The 20967-nt window shown below is 39.1% G+C and overlaps 1 protein-coding gene across 2 annotated transcripts; it reads left to right on the forward strand.

The window, feature by feature from the left end:
• Nucleotides 1–1965: 1965 nt before the first annotated feature.
• Nucleotides 1966–19898, forward strand: ifih1 (interferon induced with helicase C domain 1). Of its 2 annotated transcripts, none has more exons than XM_017692249.2 (16): nucleotides 1966–2501; nucleotides 3349–3517; nucleotides 4846–5112; nucleotides 5225–5296; nucleotides 8902–9095; nucleotides 11326–11536; nucleotides 13094–13311; nucleotides 13934–14035; nucleotides 14942–15065; nucleotides 16177–16392; nucleotides 16599–16855; nucleotides 17121–17270; nucleotides 17580–17741; nucleotides 18006–18199; nucleotides 18604–18697; nucleotides 18797–19898. In XM_017692249.2, exons 1-16 carry the CDS (start codon nucleotides 2076–2078, stop codon nucleotides 18995–18997), a joined length of 3057 nt encoding a protein of 1018 aa, XP_017547738.1. In that variant the 5' UTR covers nucleotides 1966–2075; the 3' UTR covers nucleotides 18998–19898. The 2 variants fall into 2 exon arrangements, with proteins under 2 accessions (XP_017547738.1, XP_017547739.1); XM_017692250.2 differs by having other exon boundaries at nucleotides 4849–5112.
• The last annotated feature ends 1069 nt before the right edge of the window (nucleotides 19899–20967 follow it).

The raw sequence follows: 20967 nt of genomic DNA on the forward strand, positions 1-20967 counted from the left end.
GCGGCCTGGTCCCGGCTCTGGATGGTCAGCAGCTGTTTACACTATTCTGCCGACTAACTAAAAGACTATGAGCTATGCTGCAAGAAAGAGGGCAGCACCCTCCCACGTGGGGTGAACACCATCCCTACCTATAAGACCAGGCTTGCCCTTGAAATGTAACCAATTATCTAAAAAGCCCACTTGATTTTCAGAACACCACTTGGACATCCTGCACTTTAATGCTAAAAGTCTGCTGTAGGCTTCTGCGCCATGCTGCATTGGGATGGGGCCAGAACAAATTATGACATCGGACATCATCTAGGCATGTTTAATCACCTCTCTAATATTACCCTTAGTTATCTCAGACTGGTGCAGACGAATATCATTGGCCCCTACATATATCCTTGAATATCTTTTATTAGCTAACAGTCTAAGGTTGCCAATAATGTCTGGCATTCTGGCTCCCGGTAAACAGCTAACTGTTACTGCTGGTGCCCCTAAAGGAGCATCTAATTTCACGTGTCGAACAATCGAGTCTCCTATAACCAGGGCACTTTAAACAGGCTCCTCAGCAGGTGCTTTGCTGAGTGGGGCAAACCTGTTTGACATGCGAATCGGAGGAGCATGGTTTCCATAGCTTTCCAGCTATGTCGCCGAGACGTCACCCATTCACCCCACTGTGAGGGCTCTAACGCCAGAGTTGAGGGGGTGCTAACTCTTCCTAAGGCATCCGGGCCTGCTAGCAGTGAATCTTGCTGTCTGTCCCTTAATAAACCCTGGATGTGTACCTCTAGCTGGTCCACCTTCTCCACCAGAGAGCTAACTAGCTGGCACTTAGCACAAACACAGCCACTATCATTATCACTAGAGGTGGAAAAGGGGGTTATACTAAACATGCCACACTCAGAGCAGGCAAAACAACCAGCAGAAGCCATGATATTTCATGACTACCTTAGGTAGGTTATGACTACCTATACAACAGTAAGTTCTGGCCACGCAAGCTGATTGGTTGAGAGGCGTTCTAACCCAGAGCAATGTAGAGACTGTATTAGTCTCTCTACATCTCTCTACATAGCTCTGTTCTAACCGTACTGGTATTTCACCAGAACATCACACAACATCAACAGAACATCTCTCTTTTACAAACATTGTATCATTGTATATGACGCTATTGCAATGAGTTAGATGAGTTTGTACTTCTTACTTTACACAGAAACAAAATATATATAAACTTTTAACATCACATTTGACAGCTGATTTGGTCAGACTTTGAAGATGAGACTACACTAAATTCCCAGTCATTACCACCGAGCAAGCTTTTCAGTGGGCACCTGTGACAGAAGCCTCAGTGAGTGAGCGGAGCCAGCATTAAAACATTAAATGCCAGGTTCACGGCCCAGGTTATTAATTTTTTTACTTTATTTATTTAACTGTTTAACGCAAAATAACACTCGAGGTTGTGTGTTATCACATATAACATCACGGCCGTGATGCGACCAAATCACAGTCGTGATGCTGTTTCGCGATAACACACTCCCTCTCATGTTCTATTGCTTAACCGTTGGCAACTCAGCAAAATTCTAAGGAGTTCCACACACAACGAAATGGAACTTCGGAGGATTCTAGAAGTTTGTGACAAACGTGGCACTACGTTGTCACAATGTTGTCAGATAAACAATTGTCTGTGACAACTATGTCAAACGCAATTGTGTTTACTGTACAGGGTTAACTTAAACAGACCGCGACTACTGCAGATTTAAACATATCAATAAAACATAAAAACTACAAACATTCTAACATGAAATTTGGAACGTTTTTATTCCTTTTCTTCTTCTTCTCTATTATTATTATTACTATTATTATTATTATTATTGTATTAGCAGTTGCTATACTGAAATGTGGAGTGCTGCAGCCCTATCAAAACAAGCCCTACTAGAATAAAAGCTAAATCACATGCCGTCAGGAAAGGAAACTGAGCGGAGAAACGAAAGCGAAAGTAGGTGTGTCTGTCTATATACGAGCTGTATGAGCGATTCAATGCACTGAGCTTTTCACTTAAGTGTACAGGGACCTCACGAACTGCTACAGTGGAGAGAATGAGCCTCAATCAGGAAAAGAACACTATAGACTGCTTTAGAAACAGACTGCGAAGTCTTATTCTGGTCGAGCCTGTTCTGGGTCAGGTACACTTTCTAAGCACCGAGCAAAAGGAGCTAATAAGAGCGAAGTTACAGAGCGAAGGTAACCTGAGAGCAGCGGACCTTTTTCTTCATGAAGTTACTAATAAAGATTACCCCGAGGGATGGTTCAGGGAACTGCTTACAGCCCTGGAAGGCGCAGGCTGCAAAGAAGCAGCAAATTACATGGAAAACAATCCTCCTAGTCCATCGGCAGAGGCTGAAAACGACAACTGCATACGGCTGATAAACCTCCTACAGCTCACTCTGATTAATATGAAAACCCGTGATGTCTGCCAGAGCTGTTTCCAGCGCTCTATTCTGACCGAGGAGGATCGCCAAAATGTAAGTGTGCCTGTAGGTACATAGGCTATCATTCCTTTTAGATTCCTTTCATCAGGCTTACAGTGCTAGTGTCTCTCACTGTGTGGTCATGTAATGCTCCTCCCGTCCAGCAGAGGGAGAAAGACTGAAGCTAAACTATATAGGCCATCTTAAAGGGCCCTCACCCTACATTTGGTTTGTATTTTCTTTATTTTTATTCGACGTTTTTATGGATCTGTGTACCAAAACAGCCATAATTCATTTATGACTATTTTCATTTTCTTTCTGTCCCTTAAAAATAATCAAGTTGTTTTTGTTATTGTGCCTTTAAGACTGATGTATGTACGTACCCTCTGTTATGATAGGTTGCCTAATTTAAAAATAGTCTGGACTGAAATTTTTCTTATAACTTCAGTGTGAATGAACAGCTGAACTGCAGTAGATTGAACAGGCAGATGTAGACAAAGCAAAGAAAACATTGTAGTCAAAGCAGGCTGTTTTTACAGCTTCATTTCCATACATGGATTTTGTAGATTGAGGAGTGAATGGTATGATATATTTTGAGCAAGTAAAATTAATAGGAAGAAAATATAAGAAACTATACATACAAGAATGCAAAAACATAAGGTCTAGATATGCTGTACCAGGATGCTTGTCTCTTCAATAGTATCTTTCTCTTTCTACACAGCAATGTTGTTGTAAATACTGTGGATAAGATAAACACAGAGAGCAAATAAACCAGCAGGTGTAGCCTAATCATGCTATCCTCCCTCTCTCTCTTTCTCTCTCTCTCTCTCTCTCTCTCTCTCTCTCTCTCTATCTCTATCTCTCCCTCCCTCACACACACACACTCATGACCCCTTAAAAGATTTTAGCAGAGACTGATCGGCAGGGGAACATGGCCGGGGCACGTCTGCTGCTCTCTCGACTGATGAAGAATGAGTTTGGATGGTTTTCTCAATTCCTGGATGCTCTGAAAGAGACAGGACATGCTGGGTTGGCTCAGGAGTTACAAGGAGAACCCTTGGAGGACCCTGGTGAGGCTTACTTCAGTCATAGATTTCACACAAACATTGTACAGATCTCTGTTCTGGATTTGACAGGTATGATAGGTGAAGAGTACAGATATACAGTAAGTTGCCAGTCTATTAAGTGCACCTACTTTGTACCTACCACTCATTGGCCTTTTTGTTAGCTACTACTATCATATTGGTGCACTTTATAGTATGGGTGGGCAATATATATATATATATATATATATATATATATCACAACATAAGATATTTTTGATATGCATCACGGTACACATGTTTCAGTTTGCTGATATTTAAAAAGTTCAATAAAAATACTATGATATTAAATACAATGATTTGTGTTTAATGTTTTACAAACTGCACTGTAAGTCCACTTAAACATGGCTAATTATGCCCACTTTTGCTCAATTATGTAGTTAATCAGTGTTCTTTAAGTACCGATGTCACCCACATTATGCTCTGAATAAGTCATTGTGACAGTGTCACAATAATGATAAAATATAGTCAAATTGCCCACTCCTACTTTGTCAGTATACAATTTCTGACTGTAGCCTGTTGCTATGCTGTTGCTACTTGTCTATCTTGTCCATCAATGGAAGGGAACCACCAGTGAACCTCTGTCAGCACAGCATGACATACATAACAGTATGACACTGACATAATAGTGGCATGTTAGTGCGTGATGTGGTGGCAAGAGTATATTAGGAACAGCAGTATTGCCGGATTTTTAAAAACCTCATTTTTTAGAAGAACACTAATTGTCCAGAGATGAGCTGTACACCTACAGATTGTTTCAACAAAAAATATGTCTATGTGTCTATGAAGTGGCCAGTAAGAGTACACAATGTGTAAAAAACCCAATCTGACGCAACACTTATCACCATGCCACTGCCATGTTGGTGTCAGTACTGTGCTGAGAATGATCCTCCACCCAAGTAACATTTTGTCAGTGATGGTTGCTGTCCCTTGATTGATGAGAGAGTTAATGACAAATTGTACACAGCAAGAGAGAGCCACAGTCTTTAACTGTAGCTGTAGTCTTTAACTGATGAACCAGATAGATTGGCCATTGACTGTTTACAGGGTAGATGTACTTAATAAACTATAAACGTATATTGGCTGCCTGGGTAGATATTGTGCAGAAAGTCTTAATTAAACGACTACATTTATTTCTGTTTCAAAAAGATTATGCTAGTGAGGTTCATACATGAAATATAAAAGTATGCCTCTAGTATGGCTTCACAAGCTGTGTGTGAGTGCGACCAAATAAAGATGAACTGGACATTACTTGCTACAGTCAGACACATCATTGATGCTCCTCTGCTTTCCAGAAGCAGTGTCCAGTGAAAATGACAAACCACAGCCTTTGAAGGAAGGGCATGAGCAGGCTACTCAGGGTGAAATGGAGAAAATGGAACAGGTTGTGGATGATTCTTCTCCTAGATCGATCTCTTCCCCTCCACCTTTGGACTCCGAGGCCTCTCTCATGTCCACACCAGGCCTTAGGGGCGCAGCCCTGGATAGCAGCCTAGACAGCAGCATGGACAGCAGCAGCTTCCTCTCTTCTATGGATACATCTTCTGATCTTGCCACTGGAGGTATTGATGAGTCAACTTCAGCCATAAATTCATTAAGCCTCATTACATTTAATTCAGAGAAAATGTCAGTAAAGTCTGTATACATGCTTATCATAGTTTTGTCATGTCTTAGATTTGGAATTGTACAAAGGCAGTGATGAGGAAATGGAGACAGACCAAACAGCAGAGAGTCTGGATCAGTCAGGTAACATCCATTTTTATCCTGCTGCAGACCACATAGAAAACTCCCTGTTATGTTGTCATTGTCAAAAGAGATTAGAAGGTATCATGACAAACAGTACAATATGAAAGTCTATAAGCTGACTTCTGGAACCTAACAGTTAAAATACTTATTGTTTAAACTGTTCATGATTAAACTGTTAAACTTTATGCATTAGTTAATCTGCAATTATTTGTTTAATTCTCAGTATAAAGCAGGCTCTTCAGTGCTTTCTCTTCTCTAATAACATTTATCATGATTTATGTCACCTTATAATGTTACTTTAATTAAACAAATCAAGAGTAAGTCTTTAGCAGGGTGAAAATTCAGTTTTTAATATGTGCATATCTTTTTAGAAACTATTGCAGGGCCTCCAACAATAGAGGCAGCATTGTGCTTCTTTTATATAGCAATATAAAATATAGTAGCACACTGAAAGCTCCAATTCCACATTGTAATGTGTTTTAGAATGACAAGCGTGAGCATGCACATGCTCCGACTGTTCTGGTATAGGGATGTACTGGGGGATTATATATTAGGTAAGAAAGGACAAAGGGACTAAGGGAAGGATGTTTAAGTACTGTTGCAAATTTTAGATTGCAAGACGTGAAGGTGGAATCAGATCTGATCTGAACCTACTTTTTTTTTTTTATTAGAGACAACATTTGTGTTTTGTGAAGGCTCGCTTGTGAATCCAAAGACCTACTTAGCATATGGTTTAAAGAATACCAAACAAACTCATGTGGGCAGTGGCTTTGCTTTCTTGAGTTTAAGCAAATCTCTCATGATAGCTTTTAAGAATTTAAGCCCGTCATATCCAGAGTGCAAAGAAGAAATTTTATAATGCTTCACACCAAGGTTCGTGGAGCTTAAAGCTGTCCCCAGTGTTTTCACCAAGGTCGCATAACATTAGCATTATTCCTTTAGAGGTGTAACGTGGTGCCATGAGTAGATGGACGTATGTGCGGAGACAAGCGAGATTTATTATGAGCAAACCTAAAATCATGGTCGAGACAGTCCAGCCGACAAGTAGAGATTGGGGTTCAGACATGATGAACAGAGCACAGGACCCAAACAAGTCCAGCAAACAAAGACTAGCAAGACAAACACATCAAACACGATCAAACCATACATCCAATACATACATCCCACAAAGACCAGCAAACTCACAGGGGAAAACACAGGGCTTAAATACAACAGGGTTAACGATTGTTCACAAGACACAGGTGGAACAAATCAGTGGTGGAGTCAAGAAAACAAGCGGGCCAGACTGGGAGGAAACCAAACAAAGAAGGACATGTAAACAGATACACATGCAAGACCAAAACACAAACCACATGGAGGAGTGGGAGGAGCCAATCGTGACAATATGGTCTCAGTGTGTGAGTGATCACTTTTAGGAGGGAGTAAAGGAACAGTAAAGGTTTGAAGTTTAAAGTAAATAAAGTATAATATAAAGTAATTCAAGGTTTTTGGTGTGGAATAGCACATTGTAGAGAAACTTATCAATGTTAATTTCTTTACAGTTGTGTTGATGGAGAATTGGAACATCTACAAGGCGTTTTATTTATTATCCAAAATGCTCAGTGAATTCACACATTTTCTGAGTTTTATATGTAATGTTGATAATGTTAAAATAGTGATAAACCTGAAAAAAAAATTGGTGTGATTTTACCTACATTCTGCTTCAGACGTATGGTTTCTATAACTGTCATTGTGACCAATTCTGACCTGCTAAGTTTCTCTACAATTGAATATTTCATATCAAACCACCGGAATAACTGTGTATGTGCCTTAATAGTTTAATTATGCAAATTTAAAAACAACAGGAATTCCCCTTTAGCAAGCACCAATTTTTGGTAGGTATTCAGTTTCAAATAAAATGCAACATTAGTTCAGGAACTCTCTAATTATTAACAGATCAAAGAGACCTTCCACTCAGTGCTCACTCAGATTAGAATAACAAAAACATTGAGTATGAAGAAAGTGGCTCATCATCATTAACATATATTCATAAAACAAATCCCAAACCTTGTACAGCAGGAAAAGTGTGAAAAATCACATTGTTACTAAGTGGGGACCAAGAAAAATCCTTTGTGTTGGTCTTGTTTTGCAGTGGAAGGAGAAGAAGACAGATGAAAAACTCAAGCAGAATTCAGGTCATAATTATACTGCGAAGCATGTTTTATGTGTTTTCTGACAAATCTCACTGAAGTCAAGGGGATCAGTCTCAATGACCAACTGACAAACACATGCTCTTTATGCTGAAAGGCTGATTGGCTGAGGCCTGTGTTACTGCTCCCTTGTTTTTGTCTTGTATACTTATACAGGAAACAATTAAAAGCATGAATGAGGAGCAGTGGATACACTTTTTTTCAATTATAATAGTAGAGATATATTCAGTACAAATGTTTAGGACTTGGAGTATTAGCCTAAATCAGATTAGTATGTAATAAATGTTGTTGTTGAAGATTTACAAACTGTGGCCTAACTGAAATATTTATGCCTCTGTGTTTGCACAGTAACAGGACAAACATACAGTAGGTGGGTGCCTCATTAGATTGGATAAGGTCTGTGGTCATATCAGTACTGTCCACCAGGTGGTGCATGCTACACCATGCTCTTATTTTTTTCAACTGCTGAAAGTCAAAAATCATGTTGGGTTTGAAAGACAGAATGCACAACAGACTGATATACACGTATAAACACACTCTCATACACTCACAAATGTTTGATGCAGCAGCAGTTATTATTGTCTGGTCATTTCAACTTCTTTGGCAACTCTGTATCTGTCCATCTATTATATCAAATGACACGGCTGAAGACAACTCACTCTGCAACCAAGTGAATGGTTATTGTCAGTTTAATGCTGAAGCGCATTGTGTCTAAAGCTGTGTGGTGGTGGCTTTCATTGAGCAGTGGATATAGATACCCATTCCTTGAGTTTCCCAACTGGCAGGGCAGCTCCCTGCATTTCCAGAAACAGTCACACACAGAGCTACCTCCCTTGTTGGGCTGCATGCCTGATCTAGGCCTTGCCAAGACCTCAGCCTTCTCTTTTCCATTGCTTTGTGGTGAGCCTGCACAGAGTCGACTCAAAGTTAACCTAGATTGAAACTAAGTCAGACGTGGTTTTGTTGCAAGGACTTTCTGCTGTTGAATGAAAACATGTGAACATGCTCCTGGGAGTGGAATGTGTACTCTATGTTCTTGGTTCAGTGTTTCAAGGCATGGATGATGTGGTATTTCCTTTTTAATAAACTGAAGGAGACTTAGAGTTGGTAATGAAAAGACAGAGAGCATTAAGGCCACTGTTTGCTTCCTGCTGCACCGAGGGCTGGTCTGTTTTTCTGCATTTCTGAAGGAGTGACTAGCTGAACCAGACTAGTTGGATCAGGAGACCACAGAAGGTCAATAAAACTCACTAAAACAGCAAACGCACAAGTGACAAACAATTTTTCTCCCACACTAGGGGCTGAGAGAATGTAGCACAGACTGATTACAGGGGGGGTGTCAACACAGGACCTACTGCCTAACCTCAAGCTGTCCATTAATTCACCCCCCAACCCTTGTCTCTCTCTTTCTCTTAGGAACCGAAGGAGAGATTGTTTTACGTGATTATCAGATGGAAGTTGCTTGGCCAGCTCTCGAGGGAAAGAACATCATCATATGCCTCCCGACAGGAAGTGGTAAAACTAGAGTGGCAGTGTACATCACTAAACAACATCTGGAGAGCAGAAGGCGGATGGGACAGCCAGGAAAAGTTGTTGTCCTGGTCAACAAGGTACTGCAGGCCAGCGATCTAAATGCATATGAAAAACACCAGACTGCTAGCACATGACTGAACATTCACAAATGCAGTTTATAACAGACTATATTCAGATACGTACCAGTCTTATGAATGTGTGTCATAACCCCAGGCAGTTGATTCATACTTTATTTGTGTTGGGGTATATAACAATGCTGCATGCTTACACAGTGGAGTACAGCCTAGAATATCACGTTCATGTGATTTTGTGTAAAGAGGAAGTGTGATGGGGATTTTGAAAGTATTTGGTTTGGCAGCTGAAGAGCTTTTTTTCTACTGAATCAGCTCCTGAGTGGTCATTTTTAAAATGTGTCAAGCTGCAAAGTGGTGAAAACTGAAATTCCTTCATAGTGGTAGTGTGTTACCACAGCTCACTGCCTCAGTCCATGCCACAGTTTCTGAATGGCACACTTTGCCTTCTAACAGCTTGTTTCTTCAATATTGTCACAAACTAGCTGTTAATGCTGTCCATAATTGAGAATGCTTATATTTTTGCAGCCAACATTGTCTGTTTCAAACTTGCCTGAAGATGCTGGTATGCAAATACATATACAGATGTGCCCCTGGCCAAATTTCGCTTTGATTTTCTAAGTGAAAATAAGTGCACATCCTCCAAATAAAACTTAAACTTCTAAAATAAACCTTCTTATATATATATATATATATATATATATATATATATATATATATATATATATATATATATAAATATATAAACATAGGACTTGCCCCTTAGTAGTAGTTATAACAGCTTCCACTCTTCTCGAAAGCCTGCTACAAGATTTTGGAGTGTGTCTGTGGGAATTTTTGTCCATTCATCCAGAACAGTGTTTGTGAGGACAGATACAGATACTGGACAAGAGGGTCTGGCTCGCAATCTATCTCTGCTTCAGTTCATCCCAAAGGTGTTTGATGGGGTTGAGGTCAGGGCTCTGTGCAGGCCAGCCAAGGTGTTACACACTAAACTCACCCAACCATGTCTTTGTGGACCTTACTTTGCACACTGGGGCACAGGCCTTCCCCAAACTGTTCCCAAAAAGTTGGAACAGTTGTCCGCAATGTCTTGGTCTGTTGAAACATTAAAAGTTCCCTTCACTGGAGCTAAGAGGCCTACACCAAACCCTGAAAACCCCATAGCATTATCCCTCCTGCACCAAACTTTATGGTTGGCATAATGCAGTCAGGCAGTTTATGTTTTCCTGGAATTTGTCAAACCCAGACTCGTAATTTAGACTGCCAGATAGAGAAGCGTGATTCTTCACTCCACAGAACTGGTTTCTACTGCTCCAGAGTCCAGTAGCGGCGTGCTTTACACCACTTGATGATGTAAGGATTGCATGCAGCTGCTCAACCATGGAAACCCCTGCCATGAAGCTCCCAATGAACAGTTGCTGTGCTGATATTAATGTCAGAGGAGGTTTGGAACTCTGCAGTTATTGAGTCAGCACAGCGTTGACGACTTTTATGCACTCTGCACCTCAGCACTCTGTGACCCCGCTCTGTAACTTTATGTGCTCTGCCACTTTGTGGCGGAGCTGCTGTGGTTCCTAAACGCTTCCTCTTTTCAAAAAAATTCCACTCACAGTTGATCATGGAATGTCTATGAGGGAAGAATAGAAGAATCGAAATGAAGAAAATAAGAGCATGGGAGTTATCTGTATAAGGTTTAGCTATTTTATCAATGTGCATTCACTGTGAAAAATCTGAAGATGAATTTTTGTACCAAATAGAAATGTTGTAGCTTCTGGCACGAATAAACATGTACTAGTTTTTTTATACTAATGCAAAATTGTGGGAATGCTGGAGAGATGAAAAAGTAAAAGTATAGCATGGTTAGAAAGTTGAATGTTGCCAGGATTTAAGGCAGGATTTAACCACATAGTTATACTTCACCATATGAATCTTTTAAATTTGGTGGTTGTCATAAATTTAAAATTGTGGTTTTCTTTGGGAGGATAAAAGAAAGAAACACGTTTAAAATGAAGAGTCCTGCCCTATTATATTTGTCCATTTTGGTGACTTTAGCTTTTAAATTAACCTTGTTGAGCTAACTCAGTGCATTAGCACTGCACTAGCTCTTTAAAGTGAAAACTGAAGGTATCTCAGTTTTACACTGCAAGTGGAAATGTAAAGAATAACAAACAATCAGAGTTTTGTGATTATTATTTTTAGGGTTATTAGAAAATGTGTTTAACTCGCTGTGCAGGTGCCCCTGGTGGAGCAGCACTACAAAGCAGAGTTTGGGAAGTTTCTGAAGAACCAGTACTCTGTAGAGAGAGTCAGTGGAGACTCACAGCTCAAAATCTCCTTCCCACAAGTTGTTGAGAAGAATGACATCATCATCTGCACTGCACAGATTCTGGAAAACTCTTTAGCCAAAGCCAAGCAGGGTGATGAGGATGGGATAAAGTTATCACGTAGGTCACACTTTTCTTATCATTACTTTTTCCTTTGGGAGATGATTCCAGAAGTACTGTGTTTCTGAAGCCAGATTTAACGTTTGAAGGCTTCACTTTATTGCTGAGATTGGATAGAGACCAATCTGTTGACCTGATGTTTTGTTAGAAAGATTTTTTTTTTGCTTTGTTGTCATCGCTAGCATTTCTCACTCTGCTGTTTGCCTTGTGGACCACAAAGTGGAATCCCCCTGCAGTGGCATATGCTGTTTATTGTTGTTGAGTCATTTTTCCCTTTTCTTGGGTCTTCAGACCACATATCTGTTCTAGCCATCAGTAAGTAAGCGAGTGGTTGGCTGACTGATCAAATTCACAGGAGAAAGGTTTTTTCCTTTTTTGTCAGTGGCTCAGACTCAGTGTTCCATTACAAAGCTGAAATCAGTCCTTTGAGGCTGAATACACAACACCTTTATGGTTTGATTTGTAAAGCTAACTGTCTAGGACTGTGAAATGCACACTGTGGACCTTTCCTCTAGAGGCCTGAGACTGTGCTTTAAGCAGAATTGCAGAGGGGAAGCTCTACTATAAATTTCACATTTGAATCTATGTACCAGCTCAGACTGCCAGTTTTAGAGCAGAGGTTCTGACCTTAAGAGCAGGAGCTTGTCTCCTGCTGGTTGTCGTGGTCGCTGGGGACCAGATGTAACGCTGTATACTCCAGCTCCAGCAGCTTTGTGGGAACTGTTGGAATCTGTTAGGCATTCAGGCCTCAAGGTAGTGTGGTTTACGGCTGTAAAAACCCCTAAACCTCATGTCTAAAAAGCTGCCTTCTTAGTGGAAAACAAAAGCTGGAGAGAATGAGGATTCCAAAGAAAATATCAGAAAAACAAATCCAGGCTGCACAGCATAAACATTAATAAAATCAAGGCAGGTGTTGAAAGGAGGGAGGAAGATTAAGAGTGCAATATTTAACTGTTAGGAATGGAAAAAGAAAGACAAAAAAGAAAGGGAAAAAAATTAAAATCTTACTGAAAGGAGACAAATGAGAGAAAGATTCATACATCAAAGCGCTGAGCCAGTTTAGTTGGGTAGGTCTGGTATGTATGCTGCCTGCCTTGCTTCCTCCATACTATTCCACTACTGTCAACATCTCACTGCTGATTAGAAACACACTCCAGTCTGGTTAACACAGGCTTCCGGCGCTGGATGCTCAGCAGGGCATTCCCCCTCTTTCTCTCTCGTCACGTTGTTGTGTTTAGAAAAGTTTCAAACAAAATTTAATCCAACTTCCATTTATAAGGATTCGAATGCCAGAGCCATGTTTAGGGTTACTTTAATGGAGTTCCAGTAGAACCAAAAGGAGTTTTTGAGTGTAAAATACTAGAAATGCTGACAAACAAGAAAATTGCTCTACCTGGAATGTTTTGATTGTATTGCATGTTACTTGACAATAATAAAATAAAAAGATAAAATAAAGATCAGTTCAGTGGTACTGTAGGAAATTGAATTGAACTTTTTAACACTGAGTCATATGAAAATGAGGTGAACTGAGTGTGCTGTTGCTGTGTTTTGTTGCAGAGTTCACTCTGATGGTCATTGATGAGTGTCACCACACTCAGAAGGGTGGTGTGTATAACCACATCATGATCCGCTACCTGAAACAAAAGCACAAGAACGCTGGATTGGTTAAGGAAATGAAAACTCCGATACCCCTCCCACAAATCCTCGGCCTAACTGCCTCACCCGGCGTGGGTGGAGCCAAAACCCAGCTGAAAGCCGAGGAGCACATTCTCAGAGTAATACATGCTTTAACACACACTCACTAAATACTCATACACACGTAGATACACTCTACCAGATACAGCATAAATTCAAATCTTCTGTGCTCTTTACAACACATTCCCTTTGACCCTCCCTTTCATTTGTTAACAATATCCTTTTACTTTCTCCTTCTGTGTTCTTCTTTTTCCACTTTTCCCTCTCATTTCCACTCAACCCATTCCTCATTTATGTCTCATTCATCTCTCTGCACCAAGCTGTTTCCAGTGTTCCACGTGGCCCTTGTGCTCAGGGCAGCCATAAAGCATCCCATGCTGTTCATTCTTCTTCACACTGGGGGATGATCAAACTCAGCCTGGCCTTCTCACCACATATGCTATGTGTCTTAGTACACTTCTTTCGCAACCCTGTGGCTAATGTGCCAAAACAAACAATGAGAATCTCTCCACCTCTTCTTGAAGACAGAAGAAATGTTGTATTTCATGTGCTCACTGCCTTTTGAAACATACTGTATACGTCACAGAGGGATAACTGTAGTGGTGTTAAGAGGGCAGTGACTGACCACATCTGTCTGAAATATTTTAATGGGTCAAATGCTTCAAAAGTAAATGTGCTAGTCATTAAATTGATGCTTTGCAGATTTGCGCTAACTTGGATGCGTACACAATCAAGACCAAAAGCCTTGGAGAGGAAGCCAAGGCTCCATACAAATGCATTGCAAGTGCTCAAGAGAGAAAAGAGGTATCTATCCATCTGCACCTCCATATTACTTTAGAATATTGTGCAAAGGTCAGAAACCGCCATTCTTTCATTTAATTAATTAATTTTTTAAAGACATTAAAAGTTGATTCTAAGTCATTGGCTTCATTTTCTGCCAGTAATCCCAAAAACATGTAGTAATGTTGAGGTCTTGGCTCTGGGGTGACTATTTCATTGTCCAGAGAATATCAGCAGCTTTTTTCTTTGATTTGCAAATTTAATTCTTTTTTAAAATTTCCTTTTCTCAGCTTTTTGACAGCAACACATCCTTTCAGACACCCATAGGGTGGATGCATTCAAACAGCCACTCTGTGAATGGATAGAGATACCTGTTTTTTAACAGAATGGATCTGGATTATATCAGAGATAAAAGCTTTAAGTACTGATTTTCTGATGGTGACAGTTTTGGTGCTTTACCAGGTATTGCACGTTTGTTAGGAGACCGATTTTCTTTATATCTTTTGATCATTTTAAACTCCAGTTTTGGAAACTCCTTTTTGAAAACTATTTTTAATTTGACTTACCTCTTTGTTATGCAAGTGGCTTATTTTATATCTTAGCTCCTCAGAAATATCTGCTGAAAATGAATAGCTTACACTTAATGGCCGTTTGACTGGAAGTTAAATAATTACTACCTCTGACTTTTGTGCAGTACTTTATATAACTCATATTATTTGGTACTGTAATGATTTGTTGTATTTGTATTAGCAGTCAACTGTTATGGTCATCATCTTGCTTACATGTGTTAATACATAGAAACAGGAACATTTATTCAAAGTATGACATTCTGTATTTTTCAGTTCAGTGTTCACTCCCGATTAGAGTTTCAGAGCATGCAGAAAATGGTAATGTGATGACAAACTCTGGTTTCTGTCTGCCATTTTAAAGGATCCCTTTGGAAATGTGATAAAGGGGATCATGGATGATATTCATGCGCACGCTGAGCTGAAGCCACTCTGCCAGCCAGGCACCCAGAATTATGAGCAGTGGGTGGTCCAGAAAGAGCAGAATGGTGAGAGAAATGTCAACATGGCCTTGATTAGGGAGTCGAGCATGGCTCAAGCATAGCCTCATTCAGAGAACAGTATAATAGTACTTTTTCCAGACAACACTCAATGCATACAACATGTGCTCATGGAGAATGATGTCATAGAATGTTTCAGTGCCAAAACTGTGTCCAATAAATTATATCTGAAACCTTAACGTCCAGCAGCCCCATACTCCACAGTCTGCACACAACTACTGCATTGTTGTGTTACTCAGTTGTTGCGCAACAGTGCACACTCCAAGAAGGTAAATCAGCACCTTCTCATTGAGTAACAATGAAGAGAAGAGTTTTATTTAAAACTTCAAAACAAAGCACCCCACACAGCTTCTGTGCAGATGCTGAACACTTACTGCAAGTAAAAAGTGGAAGACTGAAATATGATTAAATATTAAACAAATTATAATATTAACAGTAGAACAAATATACTAATACTAGTCTGAAAAGTATATAGTTATAATAATAGAAATAGTGAAATAATCGTAGTATTATTCTGTCAGAACTGAATGTGATTTGTGCCTTTTTTATATATAATTATTTACATTGTATATACTTCTATAATTTCTGAATATTTAAATTTTTTTTGGAAAGTATTCTTGTAAATTACTACATACATATTATATTCACTTTATGTTACTAAGCTACTTATTATTTATTTGTTTCTTTGTTTACTTTTAAAGTATTCTCTACAAATAGTTGCATACAACTAGTTAGGCTTACAATAAAATAAATTGAAAAAAAGTTTTAATGTGAGCTGATACTCTAAACCAGGGTTTCTCAACTTGTGGGCCACGGACCACCAGTGAGCAGTGAAGCACCCTCTAGTGGTCCAGTGTAAGTCATTAAAACATAAGTGGAAAAATGACCACAAATGACTATAAATAACTAAAAACCTAATGAATTAAAATTCTAAGAAGTAAACATTTTCACGGTATAACCAATATGATTATTAATAGAGACGTACAAATAAAAATGTTGCAGTAGTGGATGCAATTGGTATAGTAGTAGATACTATTACTACTGGTACTATTTGTAGCAGTAATAATGCTGCATACCCCTGTTCTGTGTTGTCTTTTAGCTGCTAAAGAGGACAACCAGAAGGTGCGGGTTTGTGCAGAGCATCTACGTCAGTACAATGAGGCTCTCCACCAAAGCAACACCATCCGCATGTCTGATGCCTTCAGCTTCCTCCAGAAGTACCATGATGAGGAGATCAAGAAGAAATTCAACCCTGATGATGAGGACACCATTGAAATCACTGACACTGAAAGATTTCTCTTCGGTTTGTTCAAAGGTATCACACTGATGCCTCTCACTCAGCACAGCAAGAGCCAGAATGATCAGACAAGCATGTCAGAATCTTTCATGGTGTTTCCATCTCTGTACTCACTCTGAAGGAGCCTAGTAGGTCATGGATGCTAGGGTTACTACTAAACTTGCTGTTTATTACTTTCATGCTTTGAGATCATTTAACACCATTTTTCATCCTTCATTGTATAGATAAAAAAGAGCTTCTGCAGACGCTGATGAAAAATCCTGCATATGAAAATAACACTCTGGCCCAGCTGAAGACCCTCATTCTGAAAGAATTTACTTCCAGAACTAAGGCCAGAGGCATCATCTTCACCAAAACACGCCTCAGCGCCATCGCTCTCAGCCAGTGGATTCAAGAGAATACAAAGTTTGAGGACGTTGGTGTACGAGCAAGCCATTTGATTGGTGGAGGGGACCAAAGCGTGGTCAAGCCAATGACTTCTGTGAGTTTTTTTTTTTTTTTTAAACAATAATGACTATTATTTTTTCAACTTGCATTGAAATGTTTTAGCTCTGATCAAACGTGTAATAAAAGCAACATAAATGTAGTGTCAAAGTATGTTATTATTCGTACATACAGGAGAGTGTCTTAATGTGTGAGCCATAGTAAAAAAGACAGTGCCTCTAGTCAGCAATGGAACTTTTCTTATAACTACAATGGTTGTTTGTTGTGCAGGGTTATTTACTTTCTCTTTTGTATGCTGGCAGGCTGAGCAGAAGGATGTACTGAACAAATTTCGTGAGGGAGAGATCAACTTGTTGATAGCCACCACTGTGGCAGAGGAAGGGCTGGATATTGCAGAATGTAACTTTGTCATTCGATACGGTCTTGTGACTAATGAAATCGCTATGATTCAGGTAAGTGTTGGATTATATATCTCACGAGTAGTGCTTTGAGTCAGAAGGGAAAATTGTTTTATTTTGAATTTATGTCTGTAATTTGTCATTTATACTGCATAATACCCATATTACCCCATTCCATCCTTTTATATGTATTGTACATAAAATATGCAAACATGATACCTTTCACACACATACTACCATACATAACAACATCAGACCTAACTTCTGTATCCCCCCAAACATATAAGCACAACATGATTGCTAAAATGAACTGAGCTAAACTGAGTTTAATTTGAAGAGTTTGTCTGTGCTTTATCTATGTAGGCTCGAGGTCGAGGAAGAGCAGAAGACAGTAGCTATACAGTGGTGGAGGAGGCAGGATCGGGTGTAGCAGAGAGGGAGAGTGTGAATGAATACAGGGAGAAAATGATGAGCAAAGCCATCGCCAGGGTGTGCACATTGACCCGAGAAGTATATGAAAAGAAAGTAAGAGTTCACTTTGTGGCATTTTACCAGTTTCATACATTACATATGACTCACCCTATAAGACTGGATTATTACACACATCTAGAGCTTAGAATATATAGCAAAGAGTCTCTGATTTTTCTACAACTACCTTTTCAGTCCAGTTATTTTTTAAATTCTCTGTTAGAATGTTCACATGAAGATCTGTTTCCAGCTCCAGTTTTGGAACTGCTTGATATACAGCAGAATGGAAACACTGTACATAATGTGTGGCCATGTATTTAGGTAAAAGAGAACCAGATGCAGGCGATCCTGGAAGAGCGTGTGAAGGTGAAGAAGAAGCAGCAAAAGGGCATGAAAAATGAGAACCCCAGCAAAGTGAAGCTCAGCTGCAGAAGCTGTGGTACATTAGTTTGCTCTGGAGAAGACATTGAGATCATTGAGAACATGCACCATGTCAACGTGACCCCAGTCTTCAAGTATGTTTCTGCTGAAAAAAACAATATCTGTCCTGTGGCTTATGAAACATTGATGCAAACACACTGTAACACTTGACTTCAAATTTAATAAAAACGACTAATTACAGCTTAATAAAAATACTGCAAATAAGTAAATGTATAACCCCAATTCCAATGAAGTTGGGACGTTGTGTAAAACATAAATAAAAACAGAATATAATGATATAATGAACGTCCCTACTTGGAATTGGGGTTGTAAATATAATTTATCCTTTAATAACTTCTTGTTCATAGAATTCTTGAAATACTGAATAAAGCATCTAAAAATACCTTTTAGTGAATAATGTATAATATTTAAATCCACATTGCATAAATGTGATAATTATGATGTATCATAAAGATTATCGTGTTTTACTTCATTTCAGAGACTTGTTCACTGTGAGAGAGAACACCTCCCTTCAGGAGAGATTGCTGGACTATGAAGCAAATGGGGTCATTGCATGTAAACGCTGTGGACAGGTACATCCCTAATTTTACATTCTTCAGCAAGCTGTGTGAACATTTTTTGCGTAACACAGGCACTTTGACTGAATGTGTGCATTATGATTTTTTTTACAGCGTTGGGGTTCTATGATGCTTTATAAGAGTATTGAATGTCCTTGTCTCCACATTAAGAACTTTGTGGTGACATATGACTCAAAGAAAAAGGTGTTCAGTAAGTGGAGTGAGCTCTCCATGAGGTTCCCTGCATTTGACTACTCACTGCATGCTGACCTTGTCACGCACAACTCAGACGAAGAAAGTGAAGACACAGAGTAAAACCACTGGAAAAACTCAACACTCATCTTGGTTCTGTTACTGGCAACTGGTTATCATGAACACACTGTCAAAGGTATTGTGCTGTTGAAGTAATGTAATACTTGAATATCAACATTTTGTTAAATTACCTATCATATTCAAAATATGCGAAATCTGCAGAAAAAATTACTAAGTGGAACAAAGATTGTATCATTTTATCATCAGTGTGCAGTGGTAAACTAAATGGGAGCATTTCTTAACTTTGTTTTTCACAAAAGCCTTGTTTTGTTGTGGTTACTCTTATTTTCTGTTTATTTTGTTTTTCATAAAAAACTGTATTCATTTATTTAGAATCCTGGTTTCTGATTGATGACCCTCCATATTGTACATTCACAGTTTCGGGTACCACACATAAATGCTACATTCACCCTGTATTGTAAGTTGCTCTGTCAAATACATAACGGCAAATGTAAATGGTGACTTGTTCTCCTTGATAATGTCATCGTCCTCAATTACCAGTAGTAGCCCAGCAGTCAGTTGGCAGTGACTTCAGAGGTAACAGTGGGATTAATCCCATGTTAGGTCTTAAGCCCTTGACCGTTCCCAAGTTGCTTGACAGAGACCGTTCCTGGATTTTGTCAGTGTAAGAGAGAAGTGACAGATACACATAGATGAGGTTACTTATGTCTATGATCTTGAAGAAACATGCTTAGACTTTTGAGTGTACTAAGCTGTTTTTGTAAGAATGTTGTCACAGCTTGGGTCACAGCTTGGGTAAAAGAGCTTTTCTTTTAATCAAACTATTCTCTTGCACTGACCATGCATTCTGAAAGCATGGCACATGGGTTTTTCCAACTTGACACATTCTAAAATGTGACACCGCAGTGGATATATTAACCCTGAATAAATGTCAAACTGCAAAGTGTGTGTTTTTGCTTGGCTAGTTTTCAGATGTTTTAGCAATACTAGAGAATCTATAATGATCTACACAGAAAGAATACATGCGTACACGTCACTCTTTCATATAACACTTTTTCAAACAGTACATGTGAGTAAAGAAACATACTGTGTTATTCATACCAAACAAATGACTGTCCAGCATGTCATCTGGGTTTAATTTATTGCATGCGCAGTCTGTAATGATGGATCTTGGATCAAACATTTATTGACAGGCATAAAGAGCATCATGGGAGAAAGTCACACACAAACACACATCATGCACACCTGTTCAGACCCCCTCAGGAAGAGGCTGTTTACCCCTGTACATCCCTCACCAGAGAGCACCTGTCAGATGACAACCTGCCATCAAACATGACTTCTGCTGACAGTTGGACAGTGGACAGACTTTTCCCTCCTGTGCTGTCTCAGAGATGCAATTAGAAATGCACAAAATTCAAAATAGTTCCCTCTGGGTTTTTCTTTTTTCCCTTATTTAAAAAAAAGAAAAGAATGAATTACATGTGTTATTAATTAGTAATCAGATAAAATATCGTATCCCTATAGGAAATCTGTACTGTGGCAGAGAGACTTCTGTTATCTGCTTATATGGTGTAAGTAAATCAACTGTAAATTAGTTTTTTTAATTAATAAATAAATAAATGGATTACACATATTAGTTATCGATCAGTTATCAGATGAAAACATCAGATCCCTATAAAAAGTGTACTGTGGCTGAGAGACTTCTGTCTTCTCATTATATGCACACAGTTCTATGCAAAAGTTTGAACATGACTAGTCAAGTTGAAAATAATACATCTTTCTGAAATAAAAGCAGTAAACGGCATTTTTGGCAATTTTCCTACATTTTAAAACTCGACAAATTTTAAAATTCGATCAAAACATTTTGCAATTGTTTATTTTCAATATGGGGTGCTGGGTTTAACATATTGCAGGAGAAAAATAAAACATACGGTATAAAAAGTTCCATGACTTTTGCACAGGGCGCATTTTATGTGGTTTAGTGCAGAGTTGTGACCTCTGTAGACGATGTG

This window comes from Pygocentrus nattereri, chromosome 6, assembly GCF_015220715.1.
Source record: "Pygocentrus nattereri isolate fPygNat1 chromosome 6, fPygNat1.pri, whole genome shotgun sequence".
Taxonomy (NCBI): domain Eukaryota; kingdom Metazoa; phylum Chordata; class Actinopteri; order Characiformes; family Serrasalmidae; genus Pygocentrus; species Pygocentrus nattereri.